Source organism: Lampetra planeri, chromosome 17 (genome assembly GCF_965212315.1).
Source record: "Lampetra planeri chromosome 17, kcLamPlan1.2.h2, whole genome shotgun sequence".
NCBI lineage: Eukaryota > Metazoa > Chordata > Hyperoartia > Petromyzontiformes > Petromyzontidae > Lampetra > Lampetra planeri.
This window is the reverse complement of record NC_136123.1, coordinates 10,540,199-10,561,268: the sequence shown is the minus strand read 5'-3', so window position 1 is coordinate 10,561,268 and position 21,070 is coordinate 10,540,199. Positions and strand designations below refer to the sequence as shown.

The following is a 21,070-nucleotide window of genomic DNA, read 5'->3' as shown; positions in this document are numbered from 1 at the left end:
TACAGGAATGTGTTTTGAATATGACCGGTCGGATAGCTGTGTTTTGGCTTCATATTGTACGTAATGTGGACTGAACTTCATTGTGTTTTACTGTTGTGTTCTCGGTTACTGTGGCTAGTTTATATTATTTTTGGTTTTTGTCCACATTATTTGAAATAAATAGCTCTTCCCGTACAGCATCTGAAGATGCTTATAGTATGAAGATGCTATTGTGAATCTAAATTATGATCATTATTATACTTGACAACACAGTTTAAATGGACGTCAGTTAAATCCATATTCAAATCCAGAACCTACAGTGGCAGCTTCATGTGCAGAAATTATCCGGAGTTCAACTGAGGGTGCAGACAGTCGTCAGGGGGGAAAGGGTGGTTGAAGACTGAGGGCAGCAGAGGAGAAAGGGTAACCTCCGCTCCATGGGTGTTGATGGGTTACAGCCACTGTTTGCACGGCCCGTGGCCCCGTGGTAGCGCATTCGCCGCTTGTTGCAGAGGTTCGCCATGCAAACCCATTGGCCACCCTGAATAATACTGCAGGCGTATTAATGATAACAAGATATACTACTTCGTGCTGTCCCCTTAATGGTGGATGCTGTTAAGATCCCGTTACATTACTATAAAAAGAAGGTAGGCCATGTGTGCCGGCATCACGGTCTGCAATATGCACACTCACAAAGTTACTCAATTTGGAAAAAACACATAGCGATATCCGTTCCCGACGGACAGGCTATACCCGTCTTTGAAACATGCAAGCACCTCGCGAGACCCTGGCGCTGTAGAATTGCCGTGAACATCTGTGAAAAGAGCTTCATGTCTCATCAGATTCCCCCGGTGTAAACAAACACTTCGATTTCTGATTCTGAACAGCAAAAATGTAACCCAACTGTCGCTCTTGCGGTGCCGCCCCGGAGCAGCAGTGCAGCCGCAAGGCGTCGCCGTCGCTCACGTGGATGCTCTCCGTGTCGGCGACGGTGGAGGAGAAGCCCTGGCTGCGCCTGGCCCTCACCATGGTTACCATGGGCAGTATCCTCACAATGGCCGTCTTCAACATGGTGGGTCTGCCGGAGGGGCTCCTGGGGCCGTCGAGGGAATAGACACGATTTTTTAGCAGAGCCCAAGCCCGTGCCGTTGTTGCGTTGCGCGCGTGAACGTGTGTGCGCGTTAAGTGCGTTTCCGTCAGGGTATTAGTGTAGTGAAAATAATAGTTTGCATCCCTTTGTAAGTCCACTGATGAAGGCCTCCCAAAGGGGTGTCAGTCACAGCGGTTGTTTGGTTGTACTTCATCATCCTGGTCAGTGCCAGTTGGTGAAGGTATCGAGCCAAGCATCAGTTCTGATATTACTCGCTACTGATGTTAGCCATGGCCTGGTATCGAACTCAGGTCGCTGGGTTCATAGCATGGTGCTACTGCACCAACATTTAATATTTGTACGGATACACTTAGGGTAAGCTGTGTGTGTCTGTATATACATATATTGCGTGGAGTGGAAGTGTAGTCGTTAGCTCACTGCGCTACAAACTTGGCGACCCGAGTTTGATTTCCGCTGACGGCCAACACCTGTGACGATAATCTAAACCAGTCCTGGGCCTACCCTATGTCGACTGAACCTCAAATGAGTATCTGGTGAATTGTTTAAACATCACCACTCGGGATGTGAAAAGCGGCCGGGTATGGTGATGGCTACCCACCCTCTTGTGTGCCACAGTGCCGAACAGTATTTGCCCCAACACTCTGTTAAGGCTATACGGGGATCTTTGTGAATAAATATATGAGTAGTCTCATTGTGGCAATCTGGCCAGGTGGAACTGCAGTTTGTATTAATAGCAGTGAATCTGGCACAAAACGAAGTCATAAAACACCTCACTGCAGTTCACTGTAGCACTGTATATAACCGACCTTCAATTTGTTCAAATTCACTGCTCTGATACTTTATTATCTTCTGCTTTCAGTCACTGGGGTTGAAATAAATTGGAAATCGATACAATATCTGGATAATCACCGAGAAATGTCTATTTTACCAAAATGTAGAAGCATAAATTAGACTTACCTTTTGTCTCAAGTGCTGAAGAAATACATAAAGACACCAAATCCACTTTGTTCCGGCGTAGAATTATTTATTAGATTCACATTCAAGAAAGAAACGTCAAACTTAAAACAAATTTGCGGAAAAAAAATATTTACGCTCGACCTTCTGCGCGAGTGTAAAAATCCACCCGTTCATGAATATTAATAACTGGGGGTGCGGCATGTGGAGTGACGTCACGGGCGTTACATACAAACAGACATTCCTGGCTCATTATAGTTGTAATAAAAGGGTAGCTGAGATATGAAACACAATTACATCGCCATGTACTCCACTCTTTCACCATTGCAATTGGTTCAGTTTGCATTGTATCATTAATGTGTCGCCATTTTCCTTAATGTAAATGACAATAATGTGGAGTGTATATAAACAATATGAGTACATTAATTAGTCAATTAGACTAAATATATCTGCTTGTAACTTTCTGGGGGGCCCCTTACTCAGGGGACCCCCCAATACAAATGCATCCCTGTTCACCTCCCCCCCTCGCTTTTCATGTCTGGCTGTCTCCGTGCTCCGTCATGGACGAAGCCTAAAAATATTGAGCCAAACTTGCCACTGAAAATTAAGCACAAAACTGGCAACGTATCTCTCACACGCTGCCGCCTTCATGTTGGATGGGTTCCGAGTAGTCCCGTGTAACGCGATTGGCGCCGTTGTCCGTTTGGCAGTTTTTCTCTCCGGCCGTGGAGTCTCCCACCTGGCAGAACTTCACCGACAACAGCTCCAGCGCCAACGACAGCGGCTTCACGAGCGTGAGCAGCGCTAGGGAACACTTCTACCTGCCGGTGGGCTCCTCACACAACCCCACGCGTTGCATCACATGGCGCAATCGGCGCGGGCAAAGGGAAGAGATGGGCTGTAAACTAAGCTATTTAAACTAATTTTTATTTTACCAGGTTCTGAAAAAGAGCTAAATAGCTCTTTTTAAAAAGCTAAATAGCTCTTTTTCAGAAATGATAGCCCAGTGAAATAGCCTATCATGTGGGAATTTATAGCAGCCATATACTCTAAACGCGTGATGTTGATTCTAAATGTGGAGGGAATAACTGGAGGACCCGGAGAAAATCCACACAACCACGGGGAGAACATGCAACCTCCAAATAGACAGGGGTCAGGGTCGGGATCGAACCCACGACCTCCTGTATACCAGGCACGGTAGTTAACATCTCGCCCTGTAATCCTGCACTGCGGAGGTGAGGGTTGTTGGATCATGCGAATGTCGCGAAACTCCCTTCCCATCAGCGTCGAGGATGTGTCCATGTCCTGGCTCTCCAGGAGAAGATAGTACAGCAAAATGTGGACTCCACCTGCTCTGTCTGTATGGGATAGAGTGTTTCCCCCTCGCACGTGTTGTGGTGAAGTATGGTCAAATAGCCCCCGCGACCCACATGGCATGGGGAGACCCTCATCCAGCAGTGGAGTGATACACGTGGGTACATGTGCAATATAAATATAGTCGCACAGGAGCACTTTGTTATTCCTCGTGACCGGCCATCACTTAAGCATCTGCTGTTATCATAACCCTGATCGGAATCCCGGACTTAACCCCCCCCCCAGTCTCCAGTGTCGTGATGCACATTCAGATCCTGAGCCAACGCTGCCACTTCATTTCATTTCATGAAAGATTACTGCTCCTCAATTTTTGAAAAATAAAATGAAGTGGGGATTCAATACACTCTCGTCACACCCCTCTCTCGCAGTCCTCATTAATTTGTATTATCGTATTATTTCCCTTCTGCGTGACTTTACCGAAAGAACCAAGAATATAGGCCTCAAACCGTCGGCGTTAACTGGACATGATTGGCAGAATCATTTGGCGAGAGAGCGCGGAACAGAACTGTCATTTAGTAATTATTCAAATAGCGGGGTTTTAAGCATTAACACCCATTTAATAATCCAGGGGGGTGGGGGGGCTTACCCTCCAGCACCGGACGCTTCCACCGAAGACGTCAAAATATCTTCAGTGGGAATGTGTTCTGTGGTGAGGTGGTGAGGAACGAAATACGTGCAACTCAAATACCGACACTCATCAGCTGTGCCAAACACCGATGCCACATTCATGGATACATCTTTAGCCGTAGTCGCACTTCCGATTAGCACGCTTAGCTACGTACGGTCCGAAAGAAGTTCAACATACATACAAACAACCCTCTGACATCGCCATTCCTCGCCGTCTTGCAATGTCGCAATCCATTTAGTTCGATCTCATCGCAACCATCTCCACGATGGTGTTCCTCTCAGGCATGCTCCCTCTTTTGACTGCGATTCCAACACCAGCCTCGTCCATCCGTCACCATCCTTTCGAAGGGATGTATCCTGTCTTAGCCCTCTCACCGTACATAACGGTCAATACGATGTCAAGTAAAAACTGTTTGTTTATTGCACGTCTTCCTCTTACACACTGAAAACGCGTTTGCTCCAGATTTCACAGTTGCCACCCTTGTAGGGCTGTGTAATAGCGTCTGTTTTTAAATCAAAGTTGCCGAGCACAGGCCCAAAGACACAACACGGCAAGCGGCCAGCAACAAGCAGCACTGTATAAAGTTGTGGTAGATAAATGTTTGCGAATTTCTTGAATTGGAGCAAGTCTGTGAGAACATGGGAAAAAGAGACAACGTGGATACACTGCAAGGGAGGAAACAGAAAGAGGCAGGTTGTGATCTGCAGTGCTGTGGTTGCTGGTTGAACACGGTTCCCACCTCTGATTAGCACGGTTGGCTACGTATGGTGCGAAAGAAGTTCAACACGCATATACACGGTTGAAATTCTCAGGTGGACCGAATCATGACACGAGCGGAGGACTCGATAAGTGACGTTAACGGAAGCAGCAACCGCAGCAGTAGCGATAGAAGAGTGACAAGGAGGTGAGCGACCGCCGGTGGGCTAGCGACAAGAAGTAACTCAAGCAACGACTCGTCGCTTTGCCGCTCCCCATCCCTTCGCGTGCTCAGTACTTCCTGTACAGCTGCATCCTGGGCCTGGTGTCGTGCTCCGTGTTCCTGCGCGTCAACCACGAGCTCAAGGTGCTGACGCTGCTCGCCGCCGTCGTGGGCTACAACGTCATCCTGCTGCACACGCACGACGGCGTGTTCGACGCCTACACCGAGGCGCTCTACCACCCCAGCCTCGTGCGGTCAGCGCTCGCTCGCTTGCGCACACGCAAGCTCACGCACTCGCAGGGGCGCGCGGGACAACGTTGCTGCATCATCACAGAATCAGAAAACAGCGTGCTTTAAAAAAATGTTAACACTTCGGAGAATTTGCAACAGTAACACAGGGAATGTGCCTCCTCTGGGCTCTGGAGAACACCTGTAGAAGATTCCAGGAATGTGTTGACAATGTTAGCGATCAAGTGGAGACTCTTTGACTTTTTAAAGCTATTAACATACATTTCTTATCATGTTGCTGTGCATTATCCATTCTTTTTCCATTAAAAATGATAGTCCCATATAAGCGTTAAATATTTTTTGAAGCACCCTGTATTTATACTGCCTGAATCCGATGAGCCGTAAAGCTCACAGATGTCTACGCGAAATCGTTGGTGGGGGGGGGGCCTCATCTGTAACGTTGAACCCAACATTTCCATCTTCAGTATCATCTCATCTCACTCTACCATCCGAACCCACTGCTCTCCTGCCTGCCTAGAGCCCCCTATGGTTCAATTTTAAAACAAAAACAAGGCCGAGGAACAATGCGATTATATCAGATGGCACACCTGAGCAGGTGGCCTGCCGTTTTACCAATCGTCCAAAGTCCACACGGCCTCATTAGTGGGCCTGTGGGGGTGATCTACGACGCGGTCACAAATCGTTTGCACTGATTCGATGCCTTTTCGCTAAAAGTCCTCAAGGCGTCGTGCGTAGGAGAGAAGGAACCGGGCTTGGCAGAGGAACGAAGCCGCTGTTTGAATAAGACGTGGTATGGGGGAGAAGGGGGAGGGGGGGGCACGCCAGTAGTATAGAGTTCCACAACTGACGACTGGGGAGGGGAATCACAGCGAATGGCCGATCACCCCCACAGCTCAGCCGAGATCGAGGTTCGTCGCGAAGGAAACCATCGGTAGATCTTGAAGAACTTGAAGGGGGCACAAGATTGAATGGGGTCGAGCTAGCGCCGCGCAAGCCCTAAAATACAACCAGCACGATCTTGAATTCCACTAGTCTCGAGACAGGGAACAAATGCAACGATGCAAGACCTGCAGAGGTGAACGGGCAACACAGTTGTAAGCATGCATGAGGTTCACTGCTTGTGGAAGGGCCTACACTTACAGCAAAGTCTCGAGGGTATTTGGTCTACTCTTCCACATAACTAGACATGTTGGAAGAGGTGCGAGTACCCACACTTAACCCCCCCCCACCACCCCTTCCCCACTCCCCGTGACCTGATTCGTATAATGGTGGTGAACCCATTTGTACTGCCGGGAAGACAGAGGCGGTGTGGAAGATTTGACAAACTCCCTCCGTCGTTTTAAATGCCGCGCTGGAAAATCAAATTCGACCGGCAACCTCTGTGTTTTGAAATTCCAGTTTGGTAACCAGTTGGGTAACACCACGGCAACAGTTCCCCTCCTCTAGACATTGCAACGTGCAGCCGCGTATCATTGCTACACGTCTGATGCTGTATCTTGCTTCGTTGCTCTTCCACTCTAACTTTTCCCATTCCCCCATCAGTACGGCTGCAATAAGTGGGGGGCGGGGGGAGAGACATCACCCTTGGTGCACGTGGCAGGCACGGTTTTACTTTGAGGCCATGCCAGAGATGGTGGGTACTCGCTGGCAGGAGATCACAGGACAGACCCAGGTGTTGTGGGTTAAGGCGCTGGAGTGACGGAAAGATGCACCACCTGCTACCTCCGCTGTGCCAAATCGTGGTGTTATCTGCCTTGGCACTCTCCTCTGCTTTCTGTTATCGCAGAAGAGTTGCCGCTGCCAACTGGGCAGTCGCATCCCAGCTGTGTTTATGCTCTGATGTATGCCATGACTCTGTTGTCCGCAATCTTCCTGACATCCATCACGCCCCCTCCCCCCACGCAACCCCAACAAAAACTAAAATCGACTCTTATTTTCTCGACACAGCATCCTGCACTGACTGACCAGTGTGGTGAAAAGTTTGGTGTAAGAACCCCGTGGCTGATAGGGCATGGGGAGGCCTACATTGAGAAGTGGATATACAAAGGGCCGTGATTTATTTAATTCGTTTTACCATAAGGTCTGTATCATAGGCTTACGATGCGTAGCCAACAGTGCAAATCGCGCCTCCGATTAGCGCGGTTGGCTACGTACGGTGCGAAAGAGGTTCAACACACATAGGCTGTCAGCTTTGTTCATGAGAAAAACATATTTATAGTTGCAGCCTGATGACTTTTGAGGTAGAGCGCCATAGCACCCTCTAGTGTCATCACAGCCGCCACTGAAGGTCGCTCGGCTTCCTACATCACAGCATTTTGCTGTCAGCTGCTCGGTGTTCGTCTCCGGAGCCCGGCGCATGGAGGGGAACGTGAACTCGCTATTGGTGGCACGCCTTCATTTATCTGCAAGCCAGCGTGTGAGAGATTACGTTTCCAGTTTTGTTCTTAACTTCCAGAGGCAAGTTTGGAGTGCAGCTGCAAGTCCCGTAGATTGACGTTGTTTCTTGACAACGTGATGGCATTGCACCCGATTGTACGTGTGTATGTTGAATTTATTTCGCACCGTACGTAGACAACCATGCTAATCGGACGTGTGGGGGAAGGACAACAAACTAGACACAAAAAGCAGTTTGAAAGAAATTCGTTTTCAATCTTTATTTAAAAATGCAGAGCTCCATTGGCTTCCGAATAACGGAAGGAAGAGCATGCCAGACAGCCGCAGAAGTGCATCTGAAAGCGCGCAATGCAGGTGACCATCTTTGTTCGATGATTAGCCAAAAAGCTGCTGCTGCTGCGATGGTGACCAGAGTTTGTGTGATGGTTTATGCTCCTTGACGAGAGCTGCAAGATATTGTGGTTGATTTGTGGCAAGCACTTTGTGTGTAATGAGTGTACGGTCATGGAACAATGGAGGTTCATGCATCACCCCTCACTGCTACCCTCACTGCTCCTTGCTTGTGCTCCAGGCCTGGCGTTCTCAAAGACGTCAAAGTGATGGGCTCCATCTGGCTCATCGTGTTCTTCTTCACGTTGCTGGTGCTCGCTAGACAGGTACTTAATTTCCACCGTCCACCTTTCCCCACGTTCGCCTTCCGTCTTTGCTCATATGCAGAAAGGCGGGTTACGCATTGCATGGCTGGGGGAGAAGGGCGTTCCATATCGTGGGGGCAGCATAGGAGAGGCAACAACATCGCATGAAGCGGAAGTTCGACTGCTATGCAATGAATATTCTTTGTGATTCATTCATAATACTGGACATTTGCGAAAAAAGAGCTTCATGGTTCATCGGATTTATCCAGGATAAATACAGATTCCGATATATAAATGTGTGCTGCGTAGTGTGGATAAAAGACCAAGTTTAGGGTTCCAGAACTAGTTCTATCATGCAAGGCGATGCATTGCTTGCTGCATGAGTTCCAAATGCATATTGCTTTCTTTCCTGACATTGCAGATTTGAAATATGATTCGGAGAAACAAAACTCATTTATCTTTCTTAAAGTGAGAAAAGTTGTAAACATATATGATGGAAGCCTGCACCGTGGTGGGAAGATAAATCTAACATGAAGTTTGGGAAGTTATGAGGTCGACTCAATGTTGACATTGTTTTTGTACGTTGCTAAAAAACGAGTGAAATAAATGAGACAGCATAAATGATTAAGGTAACAGTGATTAATTAAAATTTATTCGTCCGATTTTTTAAAGAGGAAAATAAAAACACAATTCTACATTCATGGTATCATTCCAATTGCATGTAAAGTATTTCTTCATCTGATCGGGTTATTTCATTGCATTGAATTTCACACGTCGCACAATTGCTCTCCTGATCCATCCATTTGCACGGCTCAATGAATCAATAAACCCATCGCGATTATTTTGATTCCATCTCTCCCCTCATCACGCGTCATTCGTGACGTGCTCCCGAGAGGCAATTGGGGTCACAAAGTTCAGGCACAGTGGTGGAAAATTAAGCGGACCTGATGGACAGGGCTTTAAATTGCATCAGAGACCCCATGGCAAAATGTTTAAATCTCTTGAGGAAGGCCACAGAAATACGACTTCCAATATTCTATCTATGCTCAACCCAAGCTATTAATACATTTGATACTTTTCTTGCCTTTGCACTATTCGCCTTTTGGCATTCTCCGGTCTAACAATGTTGAAACTAGGCCATAAGGAAGGCTGTCTCTGTTGTAGGCCAATCAGTTTCAAACACAACGCATACATTATCAGAGCATGTTTCTTTGCATGTTTTTTCCGCAAGTACGTGTGGTTAATACAGACTCGATGCTTTGCAATAGGTATTCATTTTGTGTTTGAACATCTTAACACAACTCTTGTTTTATTGCCAGAAAGGTTAACGCCTATTCTTTCATTTTTTCTTCAAACATTTTCTCGCCGCTCACTGTGATGACGATAATGAGCCGAGGGCCAAAGCTGGGACCCTGGTGAGCCACGCCTGTCAAATCCCTGTTACGTGGCAGCTGGAGCAGGGCAATCGTCTGCAGGACCATGGGGATTCAGCGAGGGATCGTTGCTTGGATGAGATGTGGTTGAGTGGCTCGGACAGTTCTTACGTCGTCAGGGAACGGAGCCGTCGCCGCTGAGGTCCTGGGTTCAAATCTAGGCCTCCTGCTTCTCGCTATTGCGTTGTTGCGTATGGCAGCAGGAATATGTGTAGGAGTTCAATGCCAACGTCGAGGTCTACCAGCCATGAGAGGGCTTCAGGAGAGCATTGGGATCGTTTTGATATTTCTCCTCTGTTGAAGGAGAACACACTACAGAGGTTTAACTATACGGTCCATATTTTGTTTGGTTTTTGCTTCTCACGTAACACGTTGAATGTGATTATTTTAAGTACTAAAGCAGCAGGATGCATGATATATCGAGTGAATGTATTGCCATGTTTGACAATATTAACTCTTGTCGAAATGCACAATAATCTGCTTGCAAAGTCGATTTTCGTTTTCCTAAATTGATTCTAAATGTTGCCATTGGCATGAGATAATGAGATGAAACAATATTCATTGGAAACTCTTGCATCTCGCCATGTGGAAGGTTGGCCCATGTAAGCATCTATCGAAGAACAACGTCTGAGCTCCCTTCAAATGACCTCCGATCCACATTTGGGAAGCTGCATTCTCCCGCAGGGGAATTACACTGAAACCAGACATTTTTAAGTCACAAAGGCTGGTATATTTTTGGTTCAACAAAGTGAAAAAACATAATAAAATATGTTTATTGCAGTCATTCGTGACTGAAACAAGATAGGAAAGTGATGTAAAAGCCAATATAGTTAATTAAAATGGTAAAATCTATGAACATTTAATATTTACCACTAAAATAACATCAGTACATTACAAATGTATTGTAGATAGATTATTAAAAATATATCATAGATTATCACATCTGCAGAGTCATCTCAGCCTAACCCCTGCCCACTCCCCCACCCCTCATGGGCCCTCCCCCCCCCCCCACTTTCCCCCCTCACCCCCTCTGGTAATGTAGTTTAACCTCTCACTTGTGAAATGATCATGCTGTCCATGGTTAGAGAGCTCGACTGGCAACCTGATATTTCCAAATTCGAATCCTGGTTTTGGGTGAGACTCAACAGCGCACAAAGTGAGCACCGCTTCACAGGAAAACCCAGCCACCTGCCATAGGTTTGTAGAATTTGGGTGGGGGTCAAGGAATGTTTCAGCAGCGGTGAGACGTGTTGTTGGTTCGCGCTTGCCTGTGAACGCTCCACGCGGCCCCAATCCCCTCCAGAACGAGTACTACTGCCGGCTCGACTTCCTGTGGAAGCAGAAGTTCAAGAAGGAGCGCGAGGAGATCGAGACGATGGAGAACCTGAACCGAGTTCTCCTGGAGAACGTCCTGCCGGCGCACGTGGCAGAGCACTTCCTCACCCACCACCGCAAGAACGAGGTGATGCGTGGGTGGCATCTTGGGTGGAGCAGACCCCGGGGCCATGAGTTCGATTCCTGAGCATGTTTTTTGTTGTTGTTATGGAACGCTTCACGAATTTGTCTTGCATCCTTGCGCGGGGGCCATGCTCATATTCTCTGTGTCATTCCAATTTTGGTATTTGTACTACCTGAGCAAGTACAATTCCTTACCAAGTTTAACTCGGCATCATTGTTATCACCATCCCCTGATCACCAAACAGTTATCTATATAAACAATCTTTATTTTACCAGGTAAGGCCCACTGAGGTATATAAATCTTTTTCAGAAGCGACCTGGCTACAAATGATAGCTCAACGAAGTGGCTTAGCTTGTGGAAATGTATAGCAGCCAAATACTCTAAACGCGTGATGTTGATTCTAAATGTGGAGGGAAACATTGGAGGACCCCGAGAAAAATCCACAGGCAGAACATGCAAACTCCAAATGTACAGGCGTCAGGGTCGAGATCAAACCCACGACCTCCTGTATACCAGGCGAGGTAGTTAACACCTCACCACCGTGGCACCAAACTATTACATCATTTTATATTTGTCACGATCAAACCCTCATTTATCCAACATCATTATCATCATATGCCTGTAAAAGTCAACCATGTATAAATCAATGCCATCGAATTATTATCGTGCAATGAATCAACTTATTCCACCAATTAGCCATGATCATCAAATTAATCTGGATCATCATTATTCTATACATAATTTTACGTCTACGAATCAACACCATGGTAATGTGGAATGTCCACAACTACCTCTCTAGAGTGCCAATGGAGGTGAGGACCACCCAGGTGTTGACGGAGTATGTGAATGCACGCTTCAGCAGTCGGTGCATACCTCGTATGTAAGTTCGCACCTAACGAGCAGGCAATGGCGGTGCGTCTGCTCTGCTACGACAGGACCTCTACCACCAGTCGTACGAGTGCGTCTGCGTGATGTTCGCCTCCATCCCCGACTTCAAAGAGTTCTACCAGGAGTCGGACGTCAACAAAGAGGGCCTGGAGTGCCTACGTCTCCTCAACGAAATCATAGCCGACTTTGACGAGGTCCGTTCTCACCGCACCTCCTAACAGAGCTGTGGTCGAATCTCAGTCATGCATTTAACAATCACGTCCCAAGTGCGGCTGAATAGGCGGGTGCACAACGCCACGTTAGCACGTGCGGCTGACCGGTACGTTCAAGAGGCAAACATTACTTTAGAAATGGCGGTCAAACCAATTGAAATTTGATCGTAAGTATTTGGGGTGGTGGTGCAGAATATAGGGCACTGACCTGACTTAGATTCCCTGGCCATGGTGAAAACCGTTGGTGAGTGATATCTAAAATTGGTTATCCGCGCCCCTTTCACCATGCCGAAGCATGACTAACATCCCCATGACTGACACGGCACGGGATGGTCTCCATAAAAAAACAATTTTCCAGGTTCCAAGCAAACCTCTACATTTTTCTATTCTCTCCTATTTTTATTTTGCTAGGTACAGCCCACTGTGCTATATCGTAGCTATTTTTCAGAAGCGGCCTGGCCACAAATGATAAGTCAACGAAATGGCTTATGTGGAGATTTATCACAGCCAAATACTCGAAACGCATGTTTTTAAATGTGGAGGGAAAAATCTATGCGACCACGGTATGGACCATGTATACTCCAAATATACTCCAAATATACAGGCAACAGGGTTGGGATCAAACCCACGACCTCCTATAAACCAGGCGAGGCAGTTAACATCTAGCCACCGTGGCACCTGACCACCACGCTCACCACCACACTCAGCATAATGAGTGTGGTTGTGATACATACATCACGTGCTTAGCCACCTCCGCCCCGCTGAGTCCCTTTTAATCGAAGCTCCATAGATATCTTGTCCGAGACAAAATCAATTACCTAACACCGCTGAGCGATGTACGCGGGCGATTTTGTGTTCGCTGGTTCCAAGTGTGACCCGCTTTATAACTATTTACGTCCTCTCTTGCAGCTTCTGTCCAAGCCCAAGTTCAGCGGCGTAGAGAAGATCAAGACGATAGGCAGCACTTACATGGCTGCCACTGGGCTCAATGCTGCGGTGGGGCAAGAGAATGGGCAGGCGAGTACTTTTTTATATGTTCTGGCTACGGCAGCAGATCTCCGGGCTTGTCGACACGGCCGAGCAATGGGCGCGTTGCCTGCTTGTCGCAGAGGTTTGTGGCACAAGGAGGGGGGCGTTCAAAGTCGGAGTACGACGCGGTTCTAAAGAAGTTAAACATACATACATACATACACGGTGGACGTGGTTCGTGGTTGAGGTCGTGGGTCAGGTCGCGGGAGTGAAAATGCGTGTCGTCACATCCTCCTCCAACTGACATGGAGAATGAATGAAGTTGTCACGTGACCGAGGTTTAACAAATGGGTACAGCACCCCAATCGTTAAGTGTCATAAGATTGCTCTCCCGCACACCGGTGGTGCTGAAGCAGTTATTAGTACGTTTTTAAAAAAATCAAAATTGGAAACTCGTTTCTTTTAAACTGCTTTTTGTGTTCAGTTCGTTGCTAACGAAGAAGTTCAACGACATGTTCACGTGTAAAGTTTCATGAATTAGTCGTGTCGGGTGGAGGAACACATTTTACTTCTGTGATCTGACCCAAAAAACAACTCTTACAGATGTGTTTAAAGTGTATAGAGGATACATACATATACAGTATATGTGGGTATTTGGGTTTTATTATAGTGGTAAGTGCACCGTGCTATAGATTCAATGACCCTGGTTTGGGCCTTGGCACATCATTGGGATATCTGAACCTGTCCTGGGCTTCCCCTAGGTCAACACAGCCTTAAATGAGTGTGAGACCGGGCGTGGTGTTGGTCACACCGCCCTCTCGTGTGCCGTGCCGGCCTTCATAGGTGCTCGCTGACAGGACTTGCCCCAACAGTGTATGTAGGCTACACATGGGGGGGGTCTTTGTGTTTGTTGTGTGTGTGCGTGTGTGCGTGCTCGTCTAATGTGCGTGCTTTTCCCTGTGTCTAGGAGCCAGAGCGGCAGTACGCGCACATCGGGATCATGGTGGAGTTTGCCATGGCTCTCATGGGGAAACTGGACGTCATCAACAAACACTCGTTCAACAACTTCCGACTGCGAGTTGGTGCGACATCCTCCCAGTCCCCACTCACTCGCCTCTTCCCTTGACCACTTCAGCCCACAAATCATATGTGTATTTACGAATGCTGAACCTTTTTTCATCATACATAGATAACCGTGCCAATCGTAGCCTCATTCAACTCCATTCAATGGCCACACTCCGTAAGTCATAGGACAATCCAGTCAATCTAGAAACACCTTATTTGGCCGATAACATCTTAATTTATGGAGGACCTCATAGCTTAGAGGATTATACAGGGTGTTTAAAAAAATGGACCCAATTTGAAGTCGCTATATCTCTGCAACCACGAACCACCCATGAATGAAACTCTTACCACTTGAAAGGGCGGGGTATAGAGTTTCAAATGATTACGGCTCGATGCCTCTCCCAGCGCACAAACAGCCTCTAGCCTCAGTCGTTCGCAAGATGGTGACCCCGCAACACACAAGGGGCGTTTGGCGTTCTGCAGTTCAGCAAGACTGAATCCGTAATTGCGGTGCAGCGTGCATTTTTCAACGGCGCTTTGGCATTGATCCGCCAATGTCAAAGAGCATTCATCGTTGGTACCGGCAATTTTAGGAAACAGGCTGTTGATGTAAGGGGAAGAGCACAGGGCGACCACGCACCTCAGAGGAAAACGTGAGAAGAGAGGCGTTTGGGACGAATTCAACTATCGTCTCGATGTTGTCCGTACAGCAGTTGGAGGGCACATAGAGCATTTATAAAATGGTCAGTAAAACTTGATTACTCATTAAACCGTTTGTAACTTTTTGTGTAGTTGTAACATTTTGCCATCGTGAAATATACTGCTTTTAAATTGCGTCCATCTTTTAAAACACCCTGTATACTGCTTTGAAATGTGGTTCATCTTTTTGAAACACCCTGGGGATGCCATTCCCGCTAATCTGTGGTTCCTCGTGACTTTTGGGTCACTCTCTGGCTCGTCCGAGAGTGAGCGAACACTGTGAGGTACGTTACAAAGTTGGAATCATCATCATTATTAATACATGTCGATAAACATGTAAGTCTTCGTTCTTTAGAGCTCACAACCAATTATGCTCCACACACACAACTCTGTCAAGAAAGAACACTGACTTAGGGTGAGAGCAGCGAGGATAAATCATGTGAAGTACCAAAGGGTTTAATTCCAAATCTTTGGGGACGTCAGGTGAAAAAGGGCATAACGCTGGGCATTCCACTCCTTGGGAAGTGACTAGTGTTGCCTATGCGCGAGTCTGGCTCGACTGTATCCTATTACATACCACATGTTCATCCAATTCAAAACAACGACTTAGATTTGTCTTTGAAAGACCCAACACAGAAGATCCCTGGTTTTGATCTTCCACGAAACTCATGGTGCACCCTAAACTGCATCCACTGCACAAACCATGGCAGATGCGGATATCTAATGCACAAATGGAAAATTAAAAACTCTGCAGGGTGCGAGTTTGGTCATCCAGAACAGGACCGTACAATGTATAATGATGCAATGCTCGATCCACAAATACGTAGGAGACATCGCAGCGATTCACTTCGCTGCTGGCTTGGCCACCTGAATGTGACATTGCAGTTGTTGCTCTACGTCTACATCAGCAGACGAGGATTGGTCACCTTGTCTTTCCAGACAATGCCTGATAATCTCTCTTAGCCACAAATGACAGTTCAAACTTCTTGCAACACAGCCTGGAAACACATAGCCCAGGTATGCAGCTGCAAGATACGGGCTATTTGTTTTTTTGTTTGGTTTGCGATGTATCTCATGCTGGCGCCGTGTGCCCTGTGCGTTATCCTTCTCAGGAATCAACCACGGCCCTGTCATCGCTGGGGTCATTGGTGCACAGAAGCCACAGTATGACATCTGGGGCAACTCAGTCAACGTGTCCAGCCGTATGGACAGCACGGGGGTTCTTGGGAAGATTCAGGTTTGCTCGAGGGGCCTGTTGGGAGGCAGAGTAATGATCCCTGACCTCATTACTCATCATCGTCATCATCAACCATGATCAATCCGCTCCTAGAAGAAGGCCTCTTCCAAAGTAGTCGCCATCTCTCACAGTTCTGCGATGCAACCTTATCTCACCTTATTTTAGATTTATATAGAGTGCCTCAGCTGAAGGCACTTTACGGAGTTTAAACAGCGGTAACGGACATTTTAGGTGGCAAGGGGCAGTCCGACGGCTGAGGAATGAGTGACCGTAACAGAGGGCACACAATGAGTGACCGTAACAGAGGGCACACAATGAGTGACCGTAACAGAGGGCACACAATGAGTGACCGTAACAGAGGGCACACAATGAGTGACCGTAACAGAGGGCACACAATGAGTGACCGTAACAGAGGGCACACGTAGCAGGGGAGGGGCGGGAAGGAGCGGAGGGGTGAGGGGCGGAAAGTGGCAGGGAATACGAGTACCTACACAGGAGCTGATTTAATAATTCCTAACATTTGTGGAAAAAACATGCTCTGATAAAATATATAATTGCTCATCCCGAGCTATTCATGTTTTGATACGTGCATTGCCTTTGTCCTGTTCGCCTTTTGCCATTATATAGTCTAACACTGGTTTGTTGCATGTTTTGCCACGAGTATGTGTGGCTAATGCAGATGTTATGCCTTGCAATGATACGTCTATTTGATGATTGAACATCTTAACACCTCCTTTGTTTGTTGCCAGTAAGGGTTAAAGCCTATTCTTCTTTTTCCATAATTTTTTTATTCTGGTAAAAAGGTCCCCATTGGTGGACGTTGTCTCCGATGCGTCCCGTTGCTTGGCTGCCACTCCACCTCTGTTCTTGACCATCAGCTATCATCCCTTCTTCTAGGCGACGTCTCGCCCAAGTCCATCTTTCTGCAACGTTTTTAATGATGTTATTAAATCTCGAATCCACGCGTTCCTCTTTCTGCCTCCTCAAATGTAATTCCAGGCGTGCAATAGCCAAACAGATTGATAAAGAATGAAAATGTCGCTCCCCAAAAAAGCATTGAGAAACCTCAATAACATTGGCAAATGTTTACTCGCAATTCTTTTTTTTATTTAGCCCATTAGAAAAAAAGGTTAAAGGCTCACGAGAAATGTTCTGAGTTCCAAGCCAACAGGGCTTAATGTATGTATGTTGAACTTCTTTCGCACCGTAGGTAGCCAACCGTGCTAATCGGAGGTGTGAAATCTCAGTGCGTAGTGTGGAAGAGCGTTGCAACAATGTATTTCTCGTGCGAGCTCCACATGCTGGCACATGCACTGACAGCAGTGCCCGTCTCCAGTGGCAACGTCAGGGCTAGTGATGTAATTCCATTGGCAGTGGTCTATGCAGTTTACATTCCAGTGGCAGCATCGCCCCTGCCGCCACAGCAATCTCGTGAGGCCACAGTCTCCCTATACTTTGCACGCCGATCGTGTTTTTGTATTGTTTATTATAATGTTCTTACCCACCACTCCTGCACATCTGTGAAAAAACAAGCTTTGTAGCTCATCGGATTTCCTCCGGTATAAATTAATTTTTCTGATTCTGATACTTTGCAGCGGCGTGAGCAATGCGTACGTCTCGGCTCGCGCGTCACCACCCCGCTTGAACCCGTTTCCCCCGCGTCGCCGCGGCGCGTGTTGCGCGCGCGCGTGCAGGTCACGGAGGAGACGAGCGACATCCTGCAGACGCTCGGCTACAACTGCCAGTGCCGCGGCATGATCAAGGTGAAGGGCAAGGGAGAGCTCAAGACCTTCTTTGTCGTCACGGAGATGACTCGCTCGCTCTCGCAAGGCAACGTCATCTGCTGAGTCCCCTCGTCAGCACTCCACACTGTGGACCCAGCGAGTCGGACAGGCTTCGCGATAATTTAGCAGCGTCTGAACTGAGGGGTTAAAGTGCTTGCGCCACTCTTGCCTCCCTCTGTCTTCGGCGAGCGGAACGAATGCGGTCGCGCTCAAGGGTTTGTTCTCCTCCAGGCATCCGTGAACAAGCGTTTTTGTCTGACGTGCTGATCCGTCGTATATTGCATCCATGTCCCTGCAAAGATTGCCGACGAAGAGGTGTGTGGACAGATGACTGCAACACCAGCACCCGCCTGCTCCAAGCCCCCAGCAGGTTCGTGTAGTCTCATTAGGTGATTACATCTGACCTCTCTGTGGCAGTGAAATGAACTGGATCTTTCTCCTCATTAGCCTCTAAAAAAGCAGTCCTGGGACTGATGGAGGTGCTCCAAGTTGCAAACGAAGAATTGTCTGATTCTACAGAAAGTTTTTATCAAAGTGTCTCCCCCACTCAAATGAACGTTGGGCAGGTGCAGATCTACATCGGTGGCCCCCAAAGGCAGTTGTAGAAATTCGACATTCCTATGGCTGGGGCATGTCTCTCGATAAGAGAAGCATAGGAAAACCACTGTTGATATGCAACAAAGTGGTACTCACTTCATCAAGTCCAGGGGGATGATGAGCTGTAGTGCATAAATCCAAGACCATGCCCATACACTTAACGAGTAATAGTTTGTATGCAATTTCTAACAAAGCCTTTTTTTAAAGGTACCTTTTCTGTTTTATTAAAGCTGATAATCTGGACTTGAACTTTTTATGACATGGGCGGCTAAATATAAAAAAGAGAATGCTCTGAGAAACTCCTTTGGTGGAAAGTTGCCTCTCCGTGACCCGATGACGGTCGACTCAAAATCAGGAGGGGTGGCGCGATCCACGGTTTTGTGTCCCCGAAAAAAAAAGGTGTAAACAGCTGCTTTGGCCGTTCAACAGAAGTTCAATTGTGACATGAGTCTCATTGTTTTATTCACGACCTTCTTTTCTTTCGTTTTTAAATCCACTGAGCGTTTAAGATGAAGAACATTGCGACTGAAAAGGAACTTGCTTCACTGCCGCACAAGTTTTTTTTGCGCATTTCGAACCGGCGTATTTGAGGAATTCGCGCAGGAAAGTGTTTGCCAAACCGCCAGCTGCTGTATTGAAGCGATGTTAGAGTTGTATTCTTTGCTTTCTTATTTTGTCCTTTGATCACAGTTAGAGTGTACAGTATCATGTTTGATGCACTAAGAATAAGTTATTGATTCATAATGTGTCGTGAGATTTCATGCATAACTCGCCCGTGCGTATACAATAATCGTGTCTTGTGCGCGCTTGCGCGTGTTTTGTTTGGGGAGCGGCAGTGCAGCGGTTAGCGCGCTGAGCTCTAAACCCAGTGATCCTAGTTTGATTCCCGTTCACAGCCAACACCAGTGACAATTATCTGAACTGGTCCTGGGCCTCCCCTAGGTCTACTCAGCCTAAAATGAGTACCTGGTGCGTTGTTTAAACATCGTAACTAGAAAGACAAAGGCGGCCGGGCATGGTGCTGGCTACCCACGCGCTTGTGTGTCGTGCCGGCCTTCATAGGTGCTCGCTAACAGCATTCGCCTCAAAAGTCTGTTCAGGCTATACCGGGCATCTCTGCGTTGTCTTGTGTTTTGATTGTGGAAGATGCTGCCTGAGAACACCTGGATGCACATCGCCTGCATTTTCTGCACGATTTAGAGTCTGTGGACCCGAGCAGCAATTGGTGCCACCCAAGGTAGCAAAACTTTAGTCGTACAGATTTATTTTATACGGATAATGAGAGTGGATGAATTGCTAAGCCCTCTAATTTCAGGTGGTTATCGCATAATTCACTGTTATTGGCCACGTAAACAAATTTAAACCAGTAAAGTTATGCCACATCAGGTGAAATAAGCTGCTCTGGGCTCACAGGCTATCATGCTTTAGTGCCGCATAGAATTTGAAGTGATTGCAGTGACATATGTAGCCCTCGCAGAACTGACAGTGGTCTACAAACAATGCAGAGTGTATCCCATTGCATTGGAATATCATTCATGTAAATGTATTGTGCAAACCTGTTGATGCATTTCAAAAGCTGCGTTATTGTGAAATCATGAACCCGAAAGCTAATCACAAAGACTGAGCATCCGTTCGTGTCAAAATCGCTTCCGAAACCCGGGACACGAGAGAGCGGCTCTTGCAGCAGGAGTCAACACACCACCGGCTGCAAATGCAAACCGATGTTCATCCAGGTGTGCTGAAGCCTCGACGACGCGCGCACATTTTCACCGTCCTGTTTATCATGACCCCAGTTAATTTCGCAGCACTAAAGTAACGTCCGTGTGAAACGAGGAGAAAATAAACCTGCAGGCCAGGGATTAGTAAAAATGTAGTTCTGTAGCCTCACGGTCAGTCTTTCCATTGCTGGTCCCTTGAACAGAGTGTGTCCGACGGCGATGCTCGTTGATCACATCGCGAGTGAACGGCATGGATTTATGCGACGGGGAGAGACGGGACTGGGCTGTGTACGACCTGAGAGGCGGGAGTTGCCTACCTGCATTTGCGGTATGCGTAAAAGCTGCGTGAAACGAGCATCGCGTGGGTGATTATGTACATAACATACCATGTGGCGTTCAAAAGCGGGCGTAAGTGCGGAATCTAAGCGGGCGTTCATGGCATTGGAATAAACAATGTAACCACCTGTGTTTTAGATGTTGGTAATAGATTTATACGTTGTAGTGAGTGCTCTCGGACACTGTAGAACAAGGCACATGCGCATTGGTTTACTATGTTCGCAGTTGTACCACCCGTGCTCATTGGTATTCTATGATTGACTGCACAGACGTGTTCTTGTGATGCTGATGAGGTATGCACACAAATATTAGTACTTTTATCACCAGTTATATTCCATTTTATTCTCTTGGTATTACATCACAAAACAACTGTTTCATTTGGAATTCGCACAATCAACAGAGCATCGCATCACACCAGGGAACGGCCCGT

At 47.2% G+C, this 21,070-nt stretch overlaps 1 protein-coding gene and 1 non-coding gene across 4 annotated transcripts in view; one reads left to right on the top strand and one right to left on the bottom strand.

The window, feature by feature from the left end:
• ADCY2 (adenylate cyclase 2) overlaps positions 1 to 20,788 on the top strand; it is a 282,866-nt gene extending 262,078 nt beyond the window's left edge. For all 3 annotated transcript variants that reach the window (XM_078602107.1, XM_078602109.1, XM_078602110.1), the window contains exons 17-26: positions 914 to 1,051; positions 2,755 to 2,871; positions 5,038 to 5,219; positions 8,180 to 8,264; positions 10,980 to 11,138; positions 12,071 to 12,217; positions 13,145 to 13,252; positions 14,172 to 14,286; positions 16,081 to 16,205; positions 17,900 to 20,788. In XM_078602107.1, coding sequence (XP_078458233.1) covers positions 914 to 1,051; positions 2,755 to 2,871; positions 5,038 to 5,219; positions 8,180 to 8,264; positions 10,980 to 11,138; positions 12,071 to 12,217; positions 13,145 to 13,252; positions 14,172 to 14,286; positions 16,081 to 16,205; positions 17,900 to 18,052 — 1,329 coding nt within the window. In that variant the 3' untranslated portion in view covers positions 18,053 to 20,788. The remainder of the gene's footprint in view (positions 1 to 913; positions 1,052 to 2,754; positions 2,872 to 5,037; positions 5,220 to 8,179; positions 8,265 to 10,979; positions 11,139 to 12,070; positions 12,218 to 13,144; positions 13,253 to 14,171; positions 14,287 to 16,080; positions 16,206 to 17,899) is intronic.
• On the bottom strand, positions 11,213 to 11,319 carry LOC144723427 (U6 spliceosomal RNA). Its single transcript, XR_013586179.1, has one exon. It is a non-coding gene; the product is annotated as a U6 spliceosomal RNA (small nuclear RNA).
• Positions 20,789 to 21,070: the final 282 nt, after the last annotated feature.